The sequence below is a fragment of the Macrobrachium rosenbergii genome, chromosome 27 (genome assembly GCF_040412425.1).
Source record: "Macrobrachium rosenbergii isolate ZJJX-2024 chromosome 27, ASM4041242v1, whole genome shotgun sequence".
NCBI lineage: Eukaryota > Metazoa > Arthropoda > Malacostraca > Decapoda > Palaemonidae > Macrobrachium > Macrobrachium rosenbergii.
This window is the reverse complement of record NC_089767.1, coordinates 22758097-22780468: the sequence shown is the minus strand read 5'-3', so window position 1 is coordinate 22780468 and position 22372 is coordinate 22758097. Positions and strand designations below refer to the sequence as shown.

The window sequence follows — 22372 nt, the reverse complement described above, 5'->3', positions numbered from 1 at the left end:
GTTTTATGAAAGAAGAACATACAATATTTATTCAGTAACAGGTTACAAACTGTGGGTAGTGTAGCCTTAAACAGGGCGCAGTATCAGTACTATCTGGTGTGGTAAGAATGATGAGCTAGGTGCCTGATCGCTACCTAATCCTTTCTCTCTCTCTCTTTCGGGAGAAATTATAGTGGTAGCAATAGGAGCTGTTAGCTCAGCACTCCTACCTCCGCTGCGCTAGTGAGCAAGGGCAGGGCCGCGTCGCCCCCGCCCCAAACGCTGCCCTGCATTGGGTGGCACTTGAAAGATGATGTCATTCATTCTTCTTTGGATGGCGGCAGCTGCTGGACGGGGCAATACCAGGGTAGCCAGTGAGAGAGAGAAGTACTTGGTAGGAAGCTGGTGCATCTTGACACTTGACACTGCAAGGGCCATATTAGGAACACTGCCATGACATTGGAGAATCCACCAGCCACCTTTTGAAGGACCAACAGGTGTGACGGTACACCCCTGCTCTACCTGTCCAGTGGTTGCCCCGCTCCCAACCGCTGCCATCCGCCTGCCACGCGTTTCTATCTCCCTGATAAGTAACAACGGAATGGTCTTCCTTTCTCTCTTTCCTTTTTATTTACTGGTCGAGAGACTCTGAAGCCTCTCGCTCATTGCGATTACAACAGAGATGCCAATGGTGGTTCGTTCACATGAGTTTCATCAGCGTTATTATAAGCTACTATAACATGACCTTTACTTTTGTTGTTGCTGCTCATCTTACTTTCGTTACAATAGCATTTGAATGAGTATTACAGTTACCGTTATATTACTGTTGCTGTAAACGTTGTTGCAATAGTTGTCATTATACACATTTTCATACTGTCATTGTCATTATCATTCGTTTTCCCACCAATACTAATCATTGTAACGATTTGCATGATCATTATTATTATTACTATATCATTAGCATTATTATTATTATTATTATATTATTATTATTATTCATTATTATTATTATTATGTCTTCGCAGGCGGATCAACCCTGGCGGGGGCGAGCGCAGGGAACCAATGTCATTCACACTGTCAACATTCGAGCGTCTTTAGAAAGACAATATAACCACTTGTAGAAACATTAATAATACTTGGATCAATGGTGTTCCATGGAGCACTATTCTTGGCAAGATTTATGTTAACACTCCCCTGGATGTTAAGGATCTTACAGAACAAACAAAGATCAGGGTCTACGGCTAAGGATGCTGACCCACCCACATTACTTCCTTATCCTAAATAAGCGTTTCTTCGACTCGTCGGTTCTAGAAAGATGCTGTCCAATTTCTAGAGGATTTCTTCTTTTTTTTTTTTAAACGTCAGAAATGTTATGTATACACTGTTTAGATCCTCGAACAATCCCCATTCCATTTAAGTGATACAGTATTCATATTCGTTATTGACATCATCGTTTTTTTCCTGAAAGCCCATGCATTTACCAAGCATTTTTTTTTAAACCTGCTGGTACAGTAGATAATTTTGACATTGACAATCCTTATCATTGAACATCCATGCACAACATGACTCCATATCATAAGTAACCATAAAAATGGATTAGTAAACGAAGTTAGCAACATCGTGTAATGAGGGGGAGCATAATAGCAAGGAAGATCCGAATCTTGAGGTTGTTTTGCCCCTAACATCCAAGTACTGAGAGGAATCGGTTTTGCTTTCTGTTCCCTCTTCTTCGCCTTCTCCTTCTCCTCCTCCTCCTCCTCCCGAAGAACTCCTAACACCACACACCTCTCACACAGCTCCGCCACCATCAATAGTTAACATGGTTCCTACCAAGAGCCATAAAGAAGCCTAAACAACACTTTTAGGGAATACTTCATGACCTTGGCTTCATCCTCTCAGACACTCAGACCTGACGTTTAGATATCATTAGAATCTGGGACACCTTGAGAAAAAAGAATTATTACTGGCTGTCACGTTATTATTATTATTATTTTTTTTTTTAGATCCTAACTAAAAAAAGGAAAAAAAATGTCTTAACTCTGAACAGCATAATCATGGAAGGCATTCTATTTAGTGATTATCCCTTCAAAAAAGGAATGTCTTGATCCTCGTTTACAGTAAATTGATAACTAACTTGCTATACACTTTCTAAAAGAAGGTAGTCTTAACGGTGTGAAAATTTTTTCAGGCTGAATGAAGAGTGTGTTTGAAAGGATAAAAGTCTATAACACTAAACTACCTCTTCAGTGAAACTGTTAGATATTTCTTTTTTTTTAATTTTTTACAAATATCCTAAGAATAGTTCAACAAGCAAATTATAAATAATTATTTCTGCATAAAGTCAAGGCCATGATCATCCAAACACTCACTCAAATCAAGAAAAGAAAAAAGAAAACACCATCCTGGATACATTTACACTTTGTCACCTGGTATACTTTTGGTGGCAGGGGTTATTAGGTGTAAAGGTAGGTCACTGGTCACGGCTGTGACCGCATTTTCTAGTATTCTGAAATTCATAATAATTTCTATGGATTTCCTCTTTTTTTTATTGTTTGAGGGGGAGGGGAGGGGCGGGATAACTAGTCCAATCGTCTATTGCGCTATAAACAAATGAAAGGGGAGAGAATCGAGTGAAACAACGGAGAAGGGAATACCTTTCAATCATCACAAGTACACAAAAACACGGTACTACTGATTACTTGCGCGAGTAATGGTCTCGAAAACTTGCTCATTTTCCCAGATGATTTTTTGAGTTAGTAGTGATCATACAAAGTAATGAAAAAAATATAGCACACTTGCAAGAATAACAACTTCTCAGTATCACATTTTGAGCAACTCACTAACAAATGGTGAGCACGGATTGATTTTATCATAGAAACACGACTAGATTCTCTCTCTAAGGTCTCAGAGAACTTACCCCAAAAAATTTTGCTCGTCTAATTCAGCTAATAAGTTTTCTTCGGTTTTAAAATATATCTATTTACTGGTAGGTTATCTCTATATATCTATCTGTCTTTATATATATCAATATATATATGTCTATATAAACATGTATAACTGCTTAGACATGTATATATATACACATGTATATATACATCTACATAAATACATATATTAAGACGCAATCTTGTACGCTGGCTGCTCACCATTCATTACGAGGAACACTTGATAGTCCTTATAGTCAGGTTTGCACTCCTATAGTTTTATTATTTATTTTTGTGTTACTTTTTTCTCTTTTACGGAACTTAAACAATCAGGTCATCGGGGTATGGGCATATATCGCAGAGTAATGCTTAAAAACCAATTTTTCATTTCAGTATCCATTGACTATATATTCAAGGTAACTCAAAGGAACAGAAAGAAAGATAGCATATACCCCTATGTCAAATACACTTACCAACATCTTATGAGACAATTCAAAAACACCTTTCCCTGAGCTAATCTAGAATCCCGTCTTCCACGAAAAAAGAGGGGAAAAACAGCATTGGAAATGATACCCACTGAACTCCTTATGCTTGAATTTAGAGACGTGGCAAAGTCTGCCAGTTGATTCGTCTGATTTCTAAAAGAAGACTTCATCGGCTTCATTTCCCCTGGGTGTCCTAAACTGAAGAAAGCGACGCTGAAAGTTCAAAGATACTTCAGTACAATTATCACCTGATCTTTCTCGCCAGAAGAGTAATTCCCTTCAACCCGCATTTCGCTGTTTCCGTAAGCTTTGGGAAGCACTGTCACAGACTGAGATGTCACCTAAAGCGAGTCCACTTTTGTCTAAAATCAGGATTCTGAAGAATCGTAACCTTTCCTCATTATGGCTAGTTTTTTAAACAACTAATATTTCTCCATAATACAGACCTAGTAAATGTGATTGTCCATCAACAAACTTTCCCTGATAGCATCGTATCAGATCTTTACATATTCATTTCTGTTACCTACAGTTAGTACAATTATAATAATTTTATAGATTAACATAATCATGCATCCTAATACATGGCTATCCTGATGCTGGGTTACACCATACATAGTGAAATTACAATGACAGCATATCAACAAATTAAGATAGCACATTATTTTGAAATCACCAAGAACATACATGAGTTTATTTAAGGCCTTGAGTTATTGCAATGTTCACCATGAAAATCATCCACTTCAATATAACTGTATTATAAAGGAGCTGAATGCACTGATGCAGTCACCGGATGATTATTCATTCATACTTTACTTGTTTCCTTATGGTCACAACATAGATACCGTAAAAGTGCTGTTGTATCTTTGAAACATATTAAAAGCAACCTATATGGGATCAAGTTGAGTAAATGAAAATCCTGTCACCTGATTTCACATACCTGGGCAATGCGGAACACACATTTAAAGTCAAAATGAAATAGGGCGAAACCCTCTTTCGTCCCAAAGAACGACACGAAGGCTGAAGATCAGAAACGTATGGTATAGTAGTCCCTGATTTAAAAATACAGTCTAGAAGTGAACTTGTGAATGGATTCATAAACAATGAGCATGGAAATGCTAAGAATGTCAAAAGTCCCATTCACTGTCGAAAAGAAAATGGTTTCAATCAACTACAGCTACCTCTTACCACCTAAGATCTATACGGAACGCCAGGAAATAAGTCAGTTTCAAATTGATCCTCATAAGATAATGGTAAACATACAAATTTAAAGCACTTGTAGGGGTTTCTCGTGAGATTTAGTCAATTCACAGATATGAACACAGTTAACTCTGGCTATAATTTTTGCTTGTGAAAAATACATTTGGATGCTGCATAGAATAGGGACCTTTTAAAAAATTTATCAAGGAATGTATGTATGCATGTACAGTCAAACATAACACATGCTGATGGCATTAGGAGCATAAATAATGTCATTTTTTCACAGTATAAAATGACCTCAGGAGGGTTCGACACTAGAATTACTGTTAAGACACCAATAACTGAAACTTGTATTCCTCACTGTAATGCATCTTTTCTCATAATATTAAGGTTGACTTTCTTTCCCTGAGCTTGAAACTTGACATCTTTCCAACACATACGGCCAATTAACAGAACTGCAAAGCTACACCTTCCATTTTTAATCAAATCTTTAACAGAGATTTGGACATCTTATGTACAATATAATAATTTTGATAAAACAATATAATATAATGTAATAATATAATATAATATAATATACTGTAATATAATATAATGTAATATAATACATCTGGTTCTGGCACTAATCGACATCCAAGACTTTCCAAGTGTTGGGGAATCCGTGGAAGAAATAATTACACAAAATATATTAGGAAATAAACAATTTTGTCATCATTCCTGTGATGATCAGTTGCTCACATATGCTAAAAAAAACTTTATGTACTTTATCAATATCATGAATAACTATTTACATATAATGAAAGAACTTGTGGATTATGCATGATGAAAGAGGAAGTAAGAGATTAACTGCAATTACTGAACTCTGATTCATAACAGCTGTTGTTGTAGTTGCCTCATAGAGTATAAAAATCATCCTAAATGTTCTTTTTTTAATATATTAAGAAACTCTAAAAACTTTAAAAATTCATCGCGAACAAGCATAACTTGATAAAGAATCTCAAACCTAGAACTAAATTCAGTCAATTACAGACTGACTTGTCATTCACGACATTCTGCATTTGCTTAGATTTACTTTTGTGTTGTATAGTATAATGTAACGGACTCTTCCTTGTTATTTGTACCCAATGAGAGTTGTTGTTGCCATACATACATTAGGTAGAAGTAGAATTTCTGTCTTACAAAGACAATAGGCCAATGGCTCGATGAGCACTCAAAAACCAGAGTTAACTGTTTGAAATAATAACTGACCAATGTTTTAATGAACAAGATAGAGGAGCATGATGATATGTTAAGAAATGCAGTGCTAATATCCCAATCTCAATTGTACTCAGTAAATCACTAATTCCCTCCCCTATGATCTACTGCATTAGCTGAATGTACATAATGAAACCTATATAAAGATTTACAAATATAGGAATGTTCGACGGTGAGCCTACGTAGCAATGTGCCAGGGCCGCCTAACAAGGGGACACTGGGGTTCCACAAGTGCATCTCCCATGGTATTCATCAGCTTATGATGATAATGAAGAGGATGATAACGATAATGATGTTCCCTTCATATATGCACACCTTTATCTCCTTTTCTATAAAAAGAAGCCATTTCATCTCCTAAGATCGTTGATACACAAAAGTTTATTCCAGATAAAAAGAAAAAAAAAATACTCCTGCATTACAATACTAAGATTTTAGTTGAACCAAAAGCGTGCTAACTACTGTAACAAGATCTGATCGTGTACACCAAGGCAGCCTCACAAACACTATGGGTAGCCAGTGCCTCCTGTTAGGAACTACCCATCTACCAAGCACCACAGACAAAGAAGAACTGCATTCCTCTTTAATGCATGTCAGATGTGGTAGAGGGCATGGCAGGGCTGTGTCCACTCTTGGCTTACCCACCTCTTTCTCTCTCTCTCTCTCTCTTTTTTCTTTTCATCTCTCTCTTTCTCTCAATCTCTCTCCCCCTCTCTCTCTCTCTCTCTCTTTCTCTCTCACTCTCTCTCTCTCTTTCACTCTCTCTCTCTTCATAGTAAGAGGTAGTTATGATGGGAATGTAGCCACTCTTCAGCCCTACCCATATCTTTGTTATCATAAGCAGTGGTGATGGGTACAGAAGTGGCATTTCTGCCATTAACTTGGCTCATCTCACCTCTGCCTATGGGTGCTGTCATCTGGCCACCTTGCTGACGGTCTTTCCATACCCCTCTGCAGATCCTGGTATAGTCTTGACTAAACAACAATGCCAACAACACATTGTAACTAATGAGTATTTATATTACTGTTTGATCAGAAATTCTAAAACCTAGAGACCTCTTAGCAAGCAATTTCCACTTTTGTAAAGCATCATGTAAATTATGCATATTCAAGTAAAATTAACTTGGTAATGTTGTGTGTCTGGCTGACACGATTCACTCACAATTGCTTTCACATTGACGGCATATCACTGCTTTCCCTTACCTGAAGTGTGCTGTCATCCTCAAACAGTTCTTAATCAACCTGGCTCTTCTTTGCTGTCACCATTTGTATTATTAATGGACATTATTTGTTATATATTGTTTGCCTAAACTAATTTCTCTGTTATCCAGGATTTAGCTAATGTTATTTGAGCGAACCTGGTCCACTAATTCTACATATCTGGCACTTTTTGGAAATGTTGGTGTTGAAATTTTCTTATTACTTGCAAAAAAATTTTGTGTCCATTAATTTAAACAGTATCTATTATATCTATAACAGTCCATATATATAGTTCTCACTAGTAGAAATGTCTGTTATTTCATACAGCTAGCAAATATTATCACTTATTCTCTCCAAGTGTCATTCTCCACCCAGACACAATCGATTTACTGATAGGATGGCACTTTTGCAGGACAGCCGCCACATTGCTCCCTCGACTGTCTACAGAACCAGTTTAACAAATGCAAAGGATCCTTCAACTCCAGCTATCACTAGAGGCAACAAACATGTAGAAAGCTGGGGCAAGCGTAATGGAGTGAGTCGTCTGTCAGGGACACCCACAGGCTCGGTTGCAACTGCTGCTGCTGCTGCACACCACGTGTTTAGGGCAGTGACATGTTGGGGGAGAAGGCCTCATAAGGCCTAAAGAACCTGCTGTGCTAGCGCAGGTCACTTCCAGGCGAACTATAACCTGATCTATGGCCAGACCTACTGGCTGACCTGCTTCCAGATCTACTAGCTGACCTACTTGTAGGTCTACTAGTTGATCTACTACCTTGCCGACTTGCTGGTCGACTACTTGGTCGACTAGCAGGTCTGCTGCTTGAACGACCACTTTCTTGCTTACTTTCAAGTCTATGAGCAGGACAGTCAGGTGCATGGCTCACATGATGATTAAAGATTCCTGGTCCACCACCAGCTACGGCTGATGCTGCAACTGCGCCAGGGCTCCGTGGATCGCCTCTACTCGCAGCTACAGCAGCTGCTGCATCCAGAGGTAGATGCTCGGGCCGGGGTGACCAAGTGCCGGGCATGAAGGCGCGAGGAGGAGGTGGGGCCTCAAGTTGGTCCAATTCCACTCCAGGAGGAGGTGGTGGCCAATCCTTGGTCTCAAGGGTTTCTTGACTGGCCCTTAGCCTTGCCGGAAGCACGCCGTGAGGCCCGCGGACGGGTGAAGGCGGCGGCTCCGGGGACCATGAGGGTTCTCGGGCACGAGGTTTGAGCGAACGCCACGCGGGAGGATGGTCCTCCGGCATCACATGTGCCGGAGAGGGCTCAGACCGCCGGCCCTGAGGCGGCCATGAGCCCGGGGCGTGTCCTCACATACGCGTGGTGGCCTCTAGTCATACAGGTGGCTCAGAGGGATGAGGAATATTTTGTGCAATAACAGACTGACGACTGCTAGCACTACTGTTAGCATTACTAGAGGTGTGACTGGAAGCGCGGGAGCTACTAACACCACTCTCAGCTCTACTGCTACCCCCGCAGGACTCACTGCCATCACTACCCCGTCGCCCTAGACCACCTTCCCCTTCGCTTCTGTCAGAGCGCGCTGAGGGTGCTGGAAAATAAAAGTCCCAATTAATATCTGTATCGCAAAACAGAACATTTGCATATTCTGCTAGTAAATCTTTTTTAACAAGTAGAAGACTTAAAAAAGTAAACTTCATGCATCTGTCAAAGCATTACGTTAAACTATCCTTACAGCTAATAAGCTCTCAAATATATATATATATATATATATATATATATATATATATATATATATATATATATATATATATATATATATATATATATATATATATATATATATATATATTTATATACTCTGTATATATATATATCATATATATACATATTATATATATATGAGTATATATTATATGTAGATTTTATATCAATTGTAACTTGTACTGTATATACTATCTAAAACCATGCAGGCATACATAATGCTGCATGCATTTGTATGTAAATAATGAAATGTCATGTCATATAGCTATATTCACATAAACTAGAATAGTTAAGAAGTGAATCTGGAGACTGATGCATATCATAGTTTATTCTTATTTATTATTCCTGTAACTTAACGCAAAAGTTTATCTTACTGATACTATTCATATTACCCTAAAATTACTGTATCAAAATGCTAAAGGAATTTCACTTCATTTTCTACTAAAGAATAAAGAAGTTTGTACTGAATACATTATTACAAGAGGTGCTTGTGAAATAACTGATGATTCTTGGTACAGTATTTCCTTTTGAATGTAAAATTTCTCAACTTAGTCTTGCAAAAGAGTGAAACAGGATGGAAGAATATCTAAAGTGAGACACACTGTTATAGCAATAATGATATAGACAACTCATAGGCTGTAAAAATGGCTTTTGCAATATTCCAATTTTGCCTCTTTTGGTATTACTGATACTGATAAAAAATTGAAGGGAAAAAGTAAGTATCAAACATTAGAATTATCCTCAACAACTTAATTCCTCTATCATTCCTGCATAAAAGATGCATTTATTCTATGTTTGACACAAAGTAGACTTTTCTTATTCTCTTCTCATCAGTAGTAGTACTGTAGTAGCAATGTCTGTAGCACTGCAATTGAGTACAAATTCCTCTAAAGAAAATTACAGAAGAGAAAAAAGTACCCTCTTTTGATTTTTTCAGGAAGTACTCACTTCATATACTGTACACTAGCTATACTCTGAATTTGATATTTTAATCACACAGTGAAACATGAGCTGTTTTTGCAGCTGATTTAAACAGTTTAGTTACTAAGAGCAATGTATATGGCATGAAAACAAGAAAATGGACAAATACTTTTGTAAACAAGGTTAATTTTCAGTTGACCTCAAAGCTTTTGTATTGAGTTGTTTTTAATTTCAATACCAGATCTCATCTTCATGTTAAAATCTGGTACAAAATTCAAATTAGAAAACAAAATGGAATATAGTTAGTAATTTTCATATGGATCAATATGAAATTAACAACTGCCATGGAAGGTATAGAGTCATTTTCTTGAGGTATTTGTGAAAAGTTGATTTTAGGGTATACAGTACACATTTCCCAACATGGCTGCCATGTCATATACTAATATCATCATTCCATGTTTGTGGCAACATCCTCCAAAACATCATTAGTCTACAGTTATACATATGTATAATAAACACATGAAATAAAACCAGGGGCTCCATCAGCCCATTAAAACATATAGCAAAAGTAAGTTCCACTGAAGCCAGTCAAGGAATGCGTTATAAGTTTGCACCTTTTACTAAAAAAAATGTCTCACTGGTTCTGAAACTAACATATGTCCTCTTTACAAAAATATATATATGTATATTGAATACAGCCATATGACATCTGCCCATTCTTTCAATATAGAAAAACAGTACCTACTTACATCTCAGGGTGGTACATCTCTAGCCATGTGATGCAGCTTTGGCACAAATGATCGAAATCGGCAGAAAAAGAAAATGTCCTTGCAAAAAGGGTGTTTTCTACAGTACATCTCACGTCTAATTATTTGGATGGGGTTGCAAGCTATCAAAACACATTAGCAAGACAGAACACACAGATGGGTATAAATCAATATCCAAAAATCATGCTGGGGTACGGTGATGTGAGGAACAATGGCATGCGTTGAAAATATGCACTTGTATTGTTAGATAAATGAAGATAAATCACATGAACGTCAACATAAAAAAGGAATTTAAATTCGTACCTTTTAAGTAGCCTGGAAAAACGCAACATTTAACTCTTATAACACATATAGATCTTATAGTAAAGCTATGTTTTTGAACACTTTATTCCTGTCATTGTGGTTTCAGACTCAATCATAAACTTAAAATTATCATAATTAAAGACATAATCATTTCCAAAACCAGTTTATTGAACCCCCGCTAACCAACGTTCATGGTAAAATGAGAGAGGAAGGAAGTTTGGGTCATGTATGAATGCTAAATTTCTTCCTATGGGACCTTCAGAAACTTTGAGATAGCATAAAATAACCAAAACACACAGTTGAAGACAGATGGCCATGGGTGTGTGCCTACACTTTACTATGTGGATATAAGATGGTCATGAGCACTGAAAAAGGATCCATGGAAACCTGAAATATTATACTTCCCTAGGACTTAAAATAAAAGTATTCAAAATTTCACCATATGACAAAATCTTATTGTGTTTACATAAGTGCCATTGCACAGCAATTATCAAGTAGGGGTATGTTTCAAAATACCTGTTCAGATTATACTGGGTGTTTCAAAATTAGAGACCACCCCCCTCCAGTTTTCTGTTATAGTCTACCTCCAAGTACATTATTTTAAGTTTCTATTAAGCTATTTTTCATTTTAAATTTCTTGTATTTTCAGACTGAGTGACGGAGTTAGATACAGCCATGGCTAACAACTTTGAGGAAATCAGACGGATTGACCGAATCCAGGCTATAACCTTCAGAGAGGCCAGGGATGCTGGTGCATCCTTCATTTCACATTCCTGGATAGCTAAATACGTTAAAAGAGATGAATCCTTTGTTAAAAGAAACTGGAACAAAAATCCATATGACTATCATCGCGAAAAGAGTGAGAATCTTGGAAGGCTAAAGTCCTTTCTCAGGAGTCAAAAGACATCATAGCTGAGGCAGTGGGTAGACTAAGAAAGTCTTTACGTAAATTGGTGTTCGAACTAGAAACAAAAAGGGGAAAGAAGAGAAGCTATAGTGCTGTATATTGTGAGTTGAAAAAATCTGGTATCAAGCCATTTCATGTTATCAGCAAGCCCAACATCACACAGCAACAGAGAGAAGACCGTGCATGGTTTTGTGGTTCATTTCTTAAAGATTGGGATGAAGCTGACTTTCTCCATGTTGCCGCATCAGATGAATTCTTCATTTACACAGTCAGGAAGCCAAATCATAAAAATGACATCATTTGGGCTGCAAAGTTGGATGATATCAGCGATGCCATGCGCTATCACCAAGTTGTGAAATTTCCTGAATGGTTGGGAATTTTTCACTGTTTCACAGCCAAACGGTTAATGTGGATCATCAAAGAAAAAGGACAGTCATGGAATGGCGAATACTTCAGAGAAACTGTGCTTACTGGTGGAGTATTTCCTTTCCTCAAAGATCCTGAAAATGTGTTATCTGTTGAAGAAGTCACATTTTTGCATGATAAGGCACCATGTTTCAAGGCTCTTCAGACACAGGAGCTACTTCAAAACAGTGGTATCGATTTCTTCTCGTCAAGTGAATTTCCAGGTACTCCCCTGACCTTAATGTGTGTGAAAACATTGGTAGTATCTTAAAGGATCGTGTTGAAGCACGTACAGTGAACTATGATGGTATACCAAGCCTCAACAACCTGCGAAGAGAGGTGACCGAAGTGCTCAGGGAAATGGAGTTTGAGTCTCAGCTTTTTTGCAATTCGCTGAAATCATACCCCTCAAGAATGCAGGCTGTGGTACAGGCAGATGGAGGCCACACAAAATATTAAATACTCAGAGAGAAACTTCAATAAATACCTGTTTTGAATTACTTTTGTTTTTGTCCATATCAATTTTAGTTTATGCTGTAGAGGGGGGGCTCTTATTTTGAAACACCCTGTAGATATGTGATAGAAGATGTCAATTCATTAAAGTTCTACTGAGAGAGAGAGAGAGAGAGAGAGAGAGAGAGAGAGAGAGAGAGAGAGAGAGAGAGAGAGAGAGAGATTGTGTTTGTTAGACAAATTGTAAATAATCAATCATAAGGAAGCAATATTTTGACTGGATGGCTGTGGACGCAGTGCATTCAAACCAAGGATTTAGAGAGATATATGATCAATAACTGAGATAACATTTCAGATATAACACACCCATCAACAGTATTCCAGAAAATAAAGTAGGAAGACACCAGGCCACCATAGCTCACACTGTATGGAGGAAATTGCCAGGTTACGTAATTCAATGGAATAAAGAATGAGAAAATATCAAAGCTACAGGATGCATGATTAGGAATACAGGTTTGGTGCTGGATGCTGTCTTTCCATTTCATTTGTGAAAAAAAGGGAGAGGCACATCTTCTATAAGAAGTTTAGGTGCAAAGGAGCCAAACACATTTGGTGCAAAGTATTAAGGTTCCCTTACAGAAAAATTAGCTCTGTGGATAAGAAAATAGCAAAGAATGATTTTTCAGCCAGACAACATGGGGGGGGGCAAGATGACCCAAAAGGCAAGCTATACCATTGGTATACATGTATTCATTGTAAGGTGAACTTGGACCTTACCTTCAAAATGGAAATCGGTAGTTAGGGTTGTAATAAATGATTTTTGAAGGGTGAGGACAAGACTGGGAGGTAGGCTAATTTTGGGAAACTTCCAAAAACAAGACAGTAACAATTTGTAACACTAAATAAGTACATATGAGGTCACTATATTTTAACCAAAAATTTCACATCAGGCTAACATTCCTGAATTGCACAGATATCTGTTGAAATATTTTTCTTACATGTAACTTTACTGACAAACGCTTTAACCCAAGTGCCTACTTGATATGCCTGACCATAAAGACGTCCAAATATATTAAATTTAATTTGCCTTTAAAATTTGACCCTGGCTCGATGTGAATGAGTTTGGTGCCTAGTGAAAAATATTCCCACTTCACGTCTTTAGTTTGAATGTTGTTCATCTCTCTGAAGTGATGGAAGATGGGTCCCTGGTTTCTGAAGGGTACAGCTGGTGACTGACTGAATGCTACAAATACCCATCAGTAATGTTTACAGTGCACCACATGAGGTGCACCTTTGGCAATAACCCCCTGGGAGGCCATGGGCCCGAAGAAACTTTTTCCAGGTTAGAGATTTAAGGTTTTATATGCTTAATTTGTCAAGATATCAAAGATGTGGTCCCTCTAACTATGTAAAGAAGCAACATACAAAATCCCCGTTATGCTTTAGGGAAAATGATAATGAGCAACATTTTCCACTTTGAATTAGGAAGTGGGAACAAAAAATTATGTACTCTGAATAAAACGAGTAAGAAACATATAATACAAATTTTAAGTTGTTTCCTTTTTGCAGCGTAAAAATTATCTTCTATTTAATCAAAAAGTAAAAAACTTACGGCTTAGGGGAATATCTACAAAAAATGTTGGTATAATCATGTCTGCCATTCAGATCACCTGTTTCGCCATTGCAGCCTCAAGGGATCTTCCTCCCAAAAGTTACCAAAATTATTGTTTTATTTTTCTCAAAAATGGTAATTAGTCTTCACATCATAGCCAGAAGTTATCCTACTTTACCATTCTCCATATACTTTATTTCAATAGGAAACATCTGCTTTAGTCTTTATGCATCTTGAAACTTAATTTACACAGGCATTTAGTTTCGGTTCAGCTGTGCCAATAGGAACCCTTGCGCAAGGTAAGGTGTTGAGAGTGTTAGGGGCCTGATGTGGACCTTTTGACTCAAATCCACAACGTTAACATGTTTGTTTTACTGAAGTGTCATGATGTCAAACTGCCAGGTAGATGATGTCCTTTATTTACTGTGAATTGGTGGATGAGTCTTTCCTGCTCTTATTCATTTTAAAGAAAATTCTACATGCATACTGCAGTTCCTGGATGCCATTTCCATGACATAACTCTTCTTTTTAATTTATTTCAAAACTGGATTGTTTCTTCTACTGAGATAATCAAATTAAATAATCTAGCTTTAGTTGGGTATCAAGAAAATAAGTACTGTAGCTGGAAATGCTTGTTGAAATTGGAATCATCAGTTGCTAGATGACATATATAGTGAGTCAGACTCTGGCCTTATTACCTTCTGGCAGATACTCAATGAATTTTTATTTATATATCCTGACTGAGATAAGTCAGGTATATAAGTGAACGTGTTAGAGAGCGAAAAGTTCGTTTTTATAATCGACTATGAGAAGTCAGCGTATCTAAAAAATCAATATAAAATAAAAAGGCATCAAACCTGAAACTCATGTGACCTGCCCTTTGGTGTTTACCTGTAATAAAAAAAAGTGTGGTAGCTGCTTGGATATAGTATTCACTGACTTCCTTGGTGCTTTAACTAGTAATGTGTAATGTAGATACTCCAACTAGGGTTCCTGATCAAGCAATCCATATGGTTGTGGAGTCCTGCCCTGCCTCTTAAAATGACATCTACCATTCCTAAATCTCTGCAACAGGGTATTATTGTGGCAAAAACGAGACACTACCAATGGCAGTTTCTGGTAGAATTAATGGTGGTGTTTGAAGATGATGAGATGGAACTTCACCTGGATACTCATGGGGAATGGTCTCTTGCAAAATCTTTAGAATTACTCCCTTAAGATGGCAGTCCACAACTAGACTCTTATTTGGAAACAAAACTCTTCTCTTACCTAGAAACACAGTTGGCATAAACATTACTCTAGAGAGGTGGCTACTGTTAATTTTCCAAGGTTCGAGGTTGTGGACTTTCAATAATGCTTCAGGAACATCAGAGAGGATGCCCACGAGTAGTGTTCCTGGGTGTCAAACCTTGTTCCACAAACAGATTGCTGCTGCTGCTGCCAGTGTCAATGATGCTGATGATCATCATGACGACGACAGGCATACGGACGATGCCAATACTGTCATGCCCAGGTTCAGCAAGGTGTGAGAAGCACCTGACATCCTCATCAGACTTTCTGACTAATCCAGTTATGACAGAAATGGTTAGGTGATGCTTTGGTTAAGTCTCTTTGTAGACTTCAACAGTGGCAATCCTTCTGTCAGAATAGGCTTGGGGATCTCTTCAAGGCTTACCTCTGATGGCATCAAGATCCATTGCCATTAGGTCATCCAGCTGCAAATCTTCTACCTTGCAACCACAAACCAGTTTATATCTGCCATTGTTGTTCCCACACCAGTCAAATGCACAACTCAACCTCAGGATAAGTCCAGATGGAACAGCTCCTTCACATATTCCTACAGCTGCAAGTACCAACACAAGGTCACTTGCCAGCACTGAGAGTGTGCAATACCTCTTCATTAATACCAGTTACATGGGATACTGCCTTAATGTAAGTACACCAAGACATCCGCTTGTCCACTTTGCTAAGTGTTGAAGTTACTTTCCTAGAATACCATGTACATATTCATGTAGGGGAGAGAGAGAGAGAGAGAGAGAGAGAGAGAGAGAGAGAGAGAGAGAGAGAGAGAGAGAGAGAGAGAGAGAGAGAGAGAGAGAGAGAAAATGAAAATGCTCCATGGAACAATCATTTATGTTTTACTTCATGTAGTCTCACTGTTATTCTTCAGTCACTATTCTAGAGTAAAATGTACACTATGTACAGTACATAAGATTGGCTAATGATATAACTGTATATCATATGTATTTAAATACAATATGGGATCCAAAGAAAATGTAAATAACAGGGAAACTAGTGAATCTGAAGTGTGGAAGCATCGCGACTTACATGCTCACAACTGTTCAACATTACTAGTAATCTAGTCATTGTGTTTTCAGTTTATTTTTACACTTTTACATGCACAACATTCGTTATACAGTAAATATAATGCATACAATGCTATAAAGTATCTTTGGACGCCTTGTGTTTAATGTTACTTATTATGAAAAACATGAATAATTCTTATTTCTTTGGAAGCTGAACAATTTTTTAATTATGTATATGTTTCCATATTCTAGTCAGGGATACAGTAGGATTTTTTGTTAGCTTAGGCTATTCTAGCCTCTATTCCTTTTTTTGCAACAATCTTCAATGTATAGGTACAAATGACATAAGGTTTACTGTACTGAAAATACATACACCGTATAGATAATGACCTTGAGCTGACCTTGGGCCAAATCACTGAGACTAGATGGTATGAAACCGTGCCAGAGTCACATTCTCCTGTTTCAAGGCCAAGGCCAGAAAAATCTGGCAACAAGGCTGCTTAGACCTACATCAGTCCTTGCAATGACTTTTCTCGCAACCATGCAATTATAATACAGCAGAAAAGTTGTGCATGGGGGCTATGTTGTTCTGCTGTGCATGGTTCTCCATTTGGAGGGTTTGGGGGTTACAGCCTTTGGACAGGTTAAGGCACAGTGCCAAAGGTTAAAGCTGTGTCATGGGATGGTTTGGTTAGGATGTATCCCTACTGAAATATGCCCTTGATCTTCTTTGGAACCGACTGCAATCTGCAAAAATAGTGAAAACAACTTGACAGAAATTTTACAGTACATTGCATTCTGCTTGCATGATGAATCCCACAAAACTGCCAACTATTGCTCTTCCCTGTAAGTTAGGTGGTAATGACTAAAAATTATTTCATATACAAACCAAGATTATATGAAGAGCAATGTTAAATCACTTACTGACTGCCTATGTGTGAGACAGTCATTTTGAAACTGGCAAATTTTTAAGATAAATCTGAAACAAATTTACAAGCACAAATTTAAAACCTTTAACACCATTTTTGCTATCTACCAGGCAGACCAAGTTCACTTAAATTGCAAGCCAGCTCCAAATTAGGCTATATATGAATTAACACAATAATTGTGTAACTAAGAGCCAGCACTTAATATCTGAGTTTTACAAAATAATTTTCATACCTGATCACCTTCCCCTCATAGTAAAGTTTTGTTAAGCTAAGTCTAGCTAGCACCGACCTCCATCCTGGTCTCGAGACACTAACTGTTCTGTTTGCAATTCATGAGACATCTTAATATTCCAGGAGGTTCTTTAGAGTATTGCTTCTCATCCAGGATCATATACAGTACAAGGAATGTGAAAACTAACTGTGAAATCATTTGGCACTTGTGCACATTAAAGAATTCTTCACACCTTTTAGAAAATATTTTTCTTCAAAAAACTAAAAGTAACTCAGACTATAACTCATTTGCATTCACATTAACTCTAAGTACTGTACTGTATCTGCAATGATATTTTAATCACTTATGGTAATTTTGTGCACACAAAAGCCATTTCTGAAAACCCCACTGCAACAGAAAACAGGTTTTGACGTAGGAAAAACCTAATTTAGGTAGTCGCTGTTGAGTCCTCAAGGATTTACCTTCCATGGGTCTGTCAGAGCTCCTCGGTGACCAAACTAATATAAATGAATTCTCTTTTAGTCGATCTCGTGGCCAGGTGCCAGGTATTGTGTCATAATGATGAACACTAAAACAGGTGATGGAGTATGTAATGGACTCAAAGATATGAGGGCTCTTTCCCTATCTTACAGCGAAGCCGTACCCAAGTTATTTCCTTCATCAAACCTGCTAGAAGAGGAAGTGATTATTGCCCATTTGCAGTCCACCATAGTAGTCACTTGCTTTGTCCTCAAGGAGCTTTAAAAAGAAATTGATAGGTGACGAAATGGCTCAAGCTCTCAAATTTTAATCCCAACATCACAAAGAAAAAACATTTCTGGTCCAAGGTCAAGCCACAAATTTCAAGCCCCATTCTTTATTACAAATACCCCTCAGGTTTTGGTAACAAAGAACAAGAAACTGAACATGAACTTATGCTTTAGGGTATAGTTCTACAATGACTTACCTAAGCATGCTGGGTTTGGTTGCAGTACTGTTGCACCTTCCCCCAGCAATAGTTAGCATACTCACCATCATGAAGACCCCTGGTTTTCCGCTGTAGCGCCTATGGGGTTAGGACTAACCATACCACCTACTGATACAGAGTGTAGTCGAATTTGTTTGAGCTCTTGGCAATAAATGTTTTAAGAATACTGTCTCTGATGACCACCCTCTGCATTCAGAGACTTCTTTGAAAGAGACGTTTCTGAAGAAGGCCAACGATGTACTTACTTTCCTAATATCATGTGACCTATGAAATGAATGTGGATTTGCCTTTTTGATGAGGGACACTAAAATTATTCTCAGCCCTTGTAGAGACAGTGGTTTGTTTGTACTAGGGTGTAGGAAAATCGGACCCTGTGGGATGTTTGTCGTGACTTCTAGGTAAACCTTAAGTGCTTCAACTGGGCATAATGTTTTGTCTGCTAAATTGAGTTTTCTTATCAAAATAGATTTCCTTCTTAAAGGATTCTCATTCTTGGCCAGGAATGATGGGCCAGGGGACAATAATAATTGAGCCCAGTTCACTAATACAAGCACCTGATGCTAACTCAATCATGAAGATCGCCTTTTGCAGCATGTGAGTTGTGGGTGTATTGGATCTGCTGAATTGAGGGGTTGACTGAAGTCTAAGCACTTATTCTGGGACCAAGTAATTGGAAGTCTTTCTGGAGCAGGTCTTTGTAGTGCAAAAGACTGAAGAAGGGAAGTGACAATTTCTATACTGGAGTCAATACCGAATCCATAAAGCAAGGGTTTCGTTAATGCTGCCTTACATGCCATGACTGTTGTAACAGCAAGGCGTTTGTCTTCAAAAAGGTATATGAGAAAATTTAAATGTGTTTCCATAGATATCTCAACTTTGCTCTCAGCATGGATATAATCTAACCATATCTTCCATATATACTGGCATTGTCGACTAGATGATGTCTGTAGTTTTTGCACTAGGTACCGAGCAATGTTGGGCGAGTAATTTTCATGGTAGACAATATTTTAAAAATCCACATGTGAAAGTCTCTGATCAGAAAGGAGGATGCATATATGACTTTCTCTCCTACTGTCTGGGATAGAACAGTGGACGGTAGTGGAATTGTTCTCTTTGCCCACTGTTAAAGTAATAGGAACCAATACCTGTTTGGCCAATTTGGGGCTATTAAGAAGCAGTCCCTTTGAAGGTTAGAATCTTGCTCAAAACCTTCAAAATCTGGGACAATGGAGGAAAAAGGTATATTGTCTTCCATTTGTCCCAGTCTTGTAGGAAGGCATCTCTTGCTGATGCTTGATTGTCCAAGTCTGGAGACATACACTGGAAGTTTGTGATTCTTGTATGTGGCAAACAAGTCTACTTCCAGTTGTGGAAGCATGTTGACTATTGTTTGAAAAGAGTGGTTGTCCAGCATCCACTCAGTTGAGGCTGTCGTTTTCCTTGATAGAAAGTCTGCTATTATATTGAGACTCTGTGAGGTGAATTGCAGACAAGTGCCACTTCCTTGCTTGCGCCATCTGAAGGATGTCTAAAACCAACAAAATGTGCGTCTCTTTTGGAGGTTTGAGTTTTTTGAGAGACAAAAGACAGCCATCAGCTCCAGGGAATTGATATGACAATTCCTCAGAGAAGCTGACCACCTCTCTGCCACCTGACGATCCTCCCAGTGTCCTCCCAACCTGTCAACGCATTGTCACACATACAGATGGAGGAGTCAGGGTGACCTGTTTCACCAGACTCCTTCCAGGTCCAAGGCTGAAGTATCCCCCAACTTTTTTATTCTTTTGATGAGGCTGGTCTCACATCTTTTTTCTTGCATGCTACAGCCAGAATTTGTTCACATTTTTTAGTTGCAATCTGAGTACTGCATTGGATCTACTACCGATATGAACAGCAGTAGGCCCACTGTACATTCTAATTGCCATCTGGAAACTCTGGGCTGTGCAAGGAACATTTTGAGGTCTTTCCTTATTCTGTTTTGAGCATTGATGAGGAGAGAACTGGCCATGAACAGTATCCCAATACAGTCCCAACCACTGAAAATGTCTGCTGGGCGTGAGGCAGGTTTTTTACAATTTATTAGAAAACCTTTTGACTGGAGTCTGTTGACCACTGCTCTTGGGTTTCTTAAACACTCTTTTCTTGTGGGCTCCCAAATTAACCAATCGTCTAGGTAGGCTATTAGTTGTATTCCTTCTTGTCTGAGTTCTCAAACTACCATTGCTAATTTTGTAAAACTTCTTGGGGCAACGTTTAGCCCAAGGGGCAAGACTTTCAACCTGTATGTATCTTTCCCTGTCCGGAACCCTAGGAAGGGGCAGAAGGGAACAGTGATAGAGACGTGCCAGTATACGTCTTTCAGATCTATAGCTGTCCAGATCCCTTGTGGAATGATTGAACGGTAGCCACGTGAAACTTTTGGCAAACAATGTGCTTGTTCAAAGTTGATAGGTCGAGGATCATTCTTTGTTCGGAGGAGTCCTTTCTGGGGACGCTGAAGAGACGTGCTTGGTGGCGAATATACGCATGTTTCTCTATGGCTCCCTTTGACAGGGCCTTCAGCACATAATCTTCCAGAGAGGGATCTGGTTTTTTGGAGGAACCCCTTTAAAGGAGTGGGGATGAGACCATTTCCACCCCAGCCCATTGAAAATAATGCTGTGTCCCCAAGGGGAAAGCTTCCATTCCCTGTGGTGTCTTCAAAGCCGACCCCCAACCATACAATTCCTGTTGGGATCCACCTCTTCCTCTGCCTTTACCCTTGACTGGCATTCCAGCTGTCACTTTTCCTTTTCCCCTGTATGAATGTCTTTGGACCTTGTGAAAGAGATGTGTTTGCTGTTGTTGTTGTCCTTTTGTAGGAATTTGTCCCTTCTGACCACCTAACTTTTTTGAGGGAAAGTTTTGGGGTGACTGAAGGCTTATATGATTTTTGGTCATAGCGTGCCTTTTTGGGTTGGGTAAAGGAAGTTTCAGGTTTTTTGTTTTCTGGCTTCCCCTTTTCCAAGGAGAGTGTACACTGCACAATTCTGTCGGTGGGCTTGCTTGTTAAGTTGAGCCACAACAGACTCCTCAAACAGGTCCTTACGGAAGGGGTTAGCGTGTAATAATGAAGTCACATTGGGGAGTGACTTGTTGGAGCCCTCCAGTGTTTCCATTTGCGCTTTTATGCACCATTCTAGAAAGTCATAGTGCTTCCCATAGGGTTCTCATAAGACTTTTGGCCACAACAGCAAAAATCGTGCTGGAATCTTCTGGAAGAGTTTTGGTGACAACTTTCAGCAAGGTAGTTGAGGTTATAACACTAAGGAGGAGATCCTAGCATGAAATTCTGCCAAGGCTGTCCCCTCTGAGATTCTTCTCATAGGGGTCCCAAACTGTTGAGTAGCTATATCTAGAGGGAGCTTTTTCCTTTCAAAAGGAAGTTGAAGCACTGCCCATTCCTTGGTGGAATTATTTGAGACTGGGATGACCTTGGCAATTGACTTTAACTCTGCCATTGTCTCTCATTTTCTAGTCACTACAAAATTCTGAAAAGCTGCCTTCACATGGTTATTTTAAAAGTGAAGGGACAGAAGGCTGGGGCTACTCGGCGAGCAATTTGGGTCTCATCCAGAATAGCAGTAGAGATCCATTTTCCACCGACCTAGTAAAGGGTGTCTTCAATAGCTTTTAATGCTATAGATAGACACAGGTAGGAGAACTGTTTCTTTTAAGTGGTTTCTCAATGTCGGCTGAGTGTGGTACCAGGCACCATTCTGTATTAGGGAATGTTGCCCTTTCTCTAAATTCCACGTGTA

General features: G+C 38.7%; 1 protein-coding gene across 19 annotated transcripts in view; it reads right to left on the bottom strand.

Moving 5' to 3' along the window:
• Positions 1 to 6565: 6565 nt before the first annotated feature.
• The window catches only part of Glut1 (Glucose transporter 1), a 515395-nt gene continuing 499588 nt past the window's right edge, over positions 6566 to 22372 (bottom strand). For 16 of the 19 annotated variants that reach the window (XM_067129126.1, XM_067129118.1, XM_067129116.1 and 13 more), the window contains one exon: positions 8378 to 8597. In XM_067129126.1, the coding sequence (XP_066985227.1) occupies positions 8380 to 8597 (218 nt within the window). In that variant the 3' untranslated portion in view covers positions 8378 to 8379. Of the gene's footprint in view, positions 8598 to 22372 lie in introns of all 19 variants that reach the window. The other 3 variants (XM_067129131.1, XM_067129133.1, XM_067129128.1) reach the window with 2 other exon arrangements.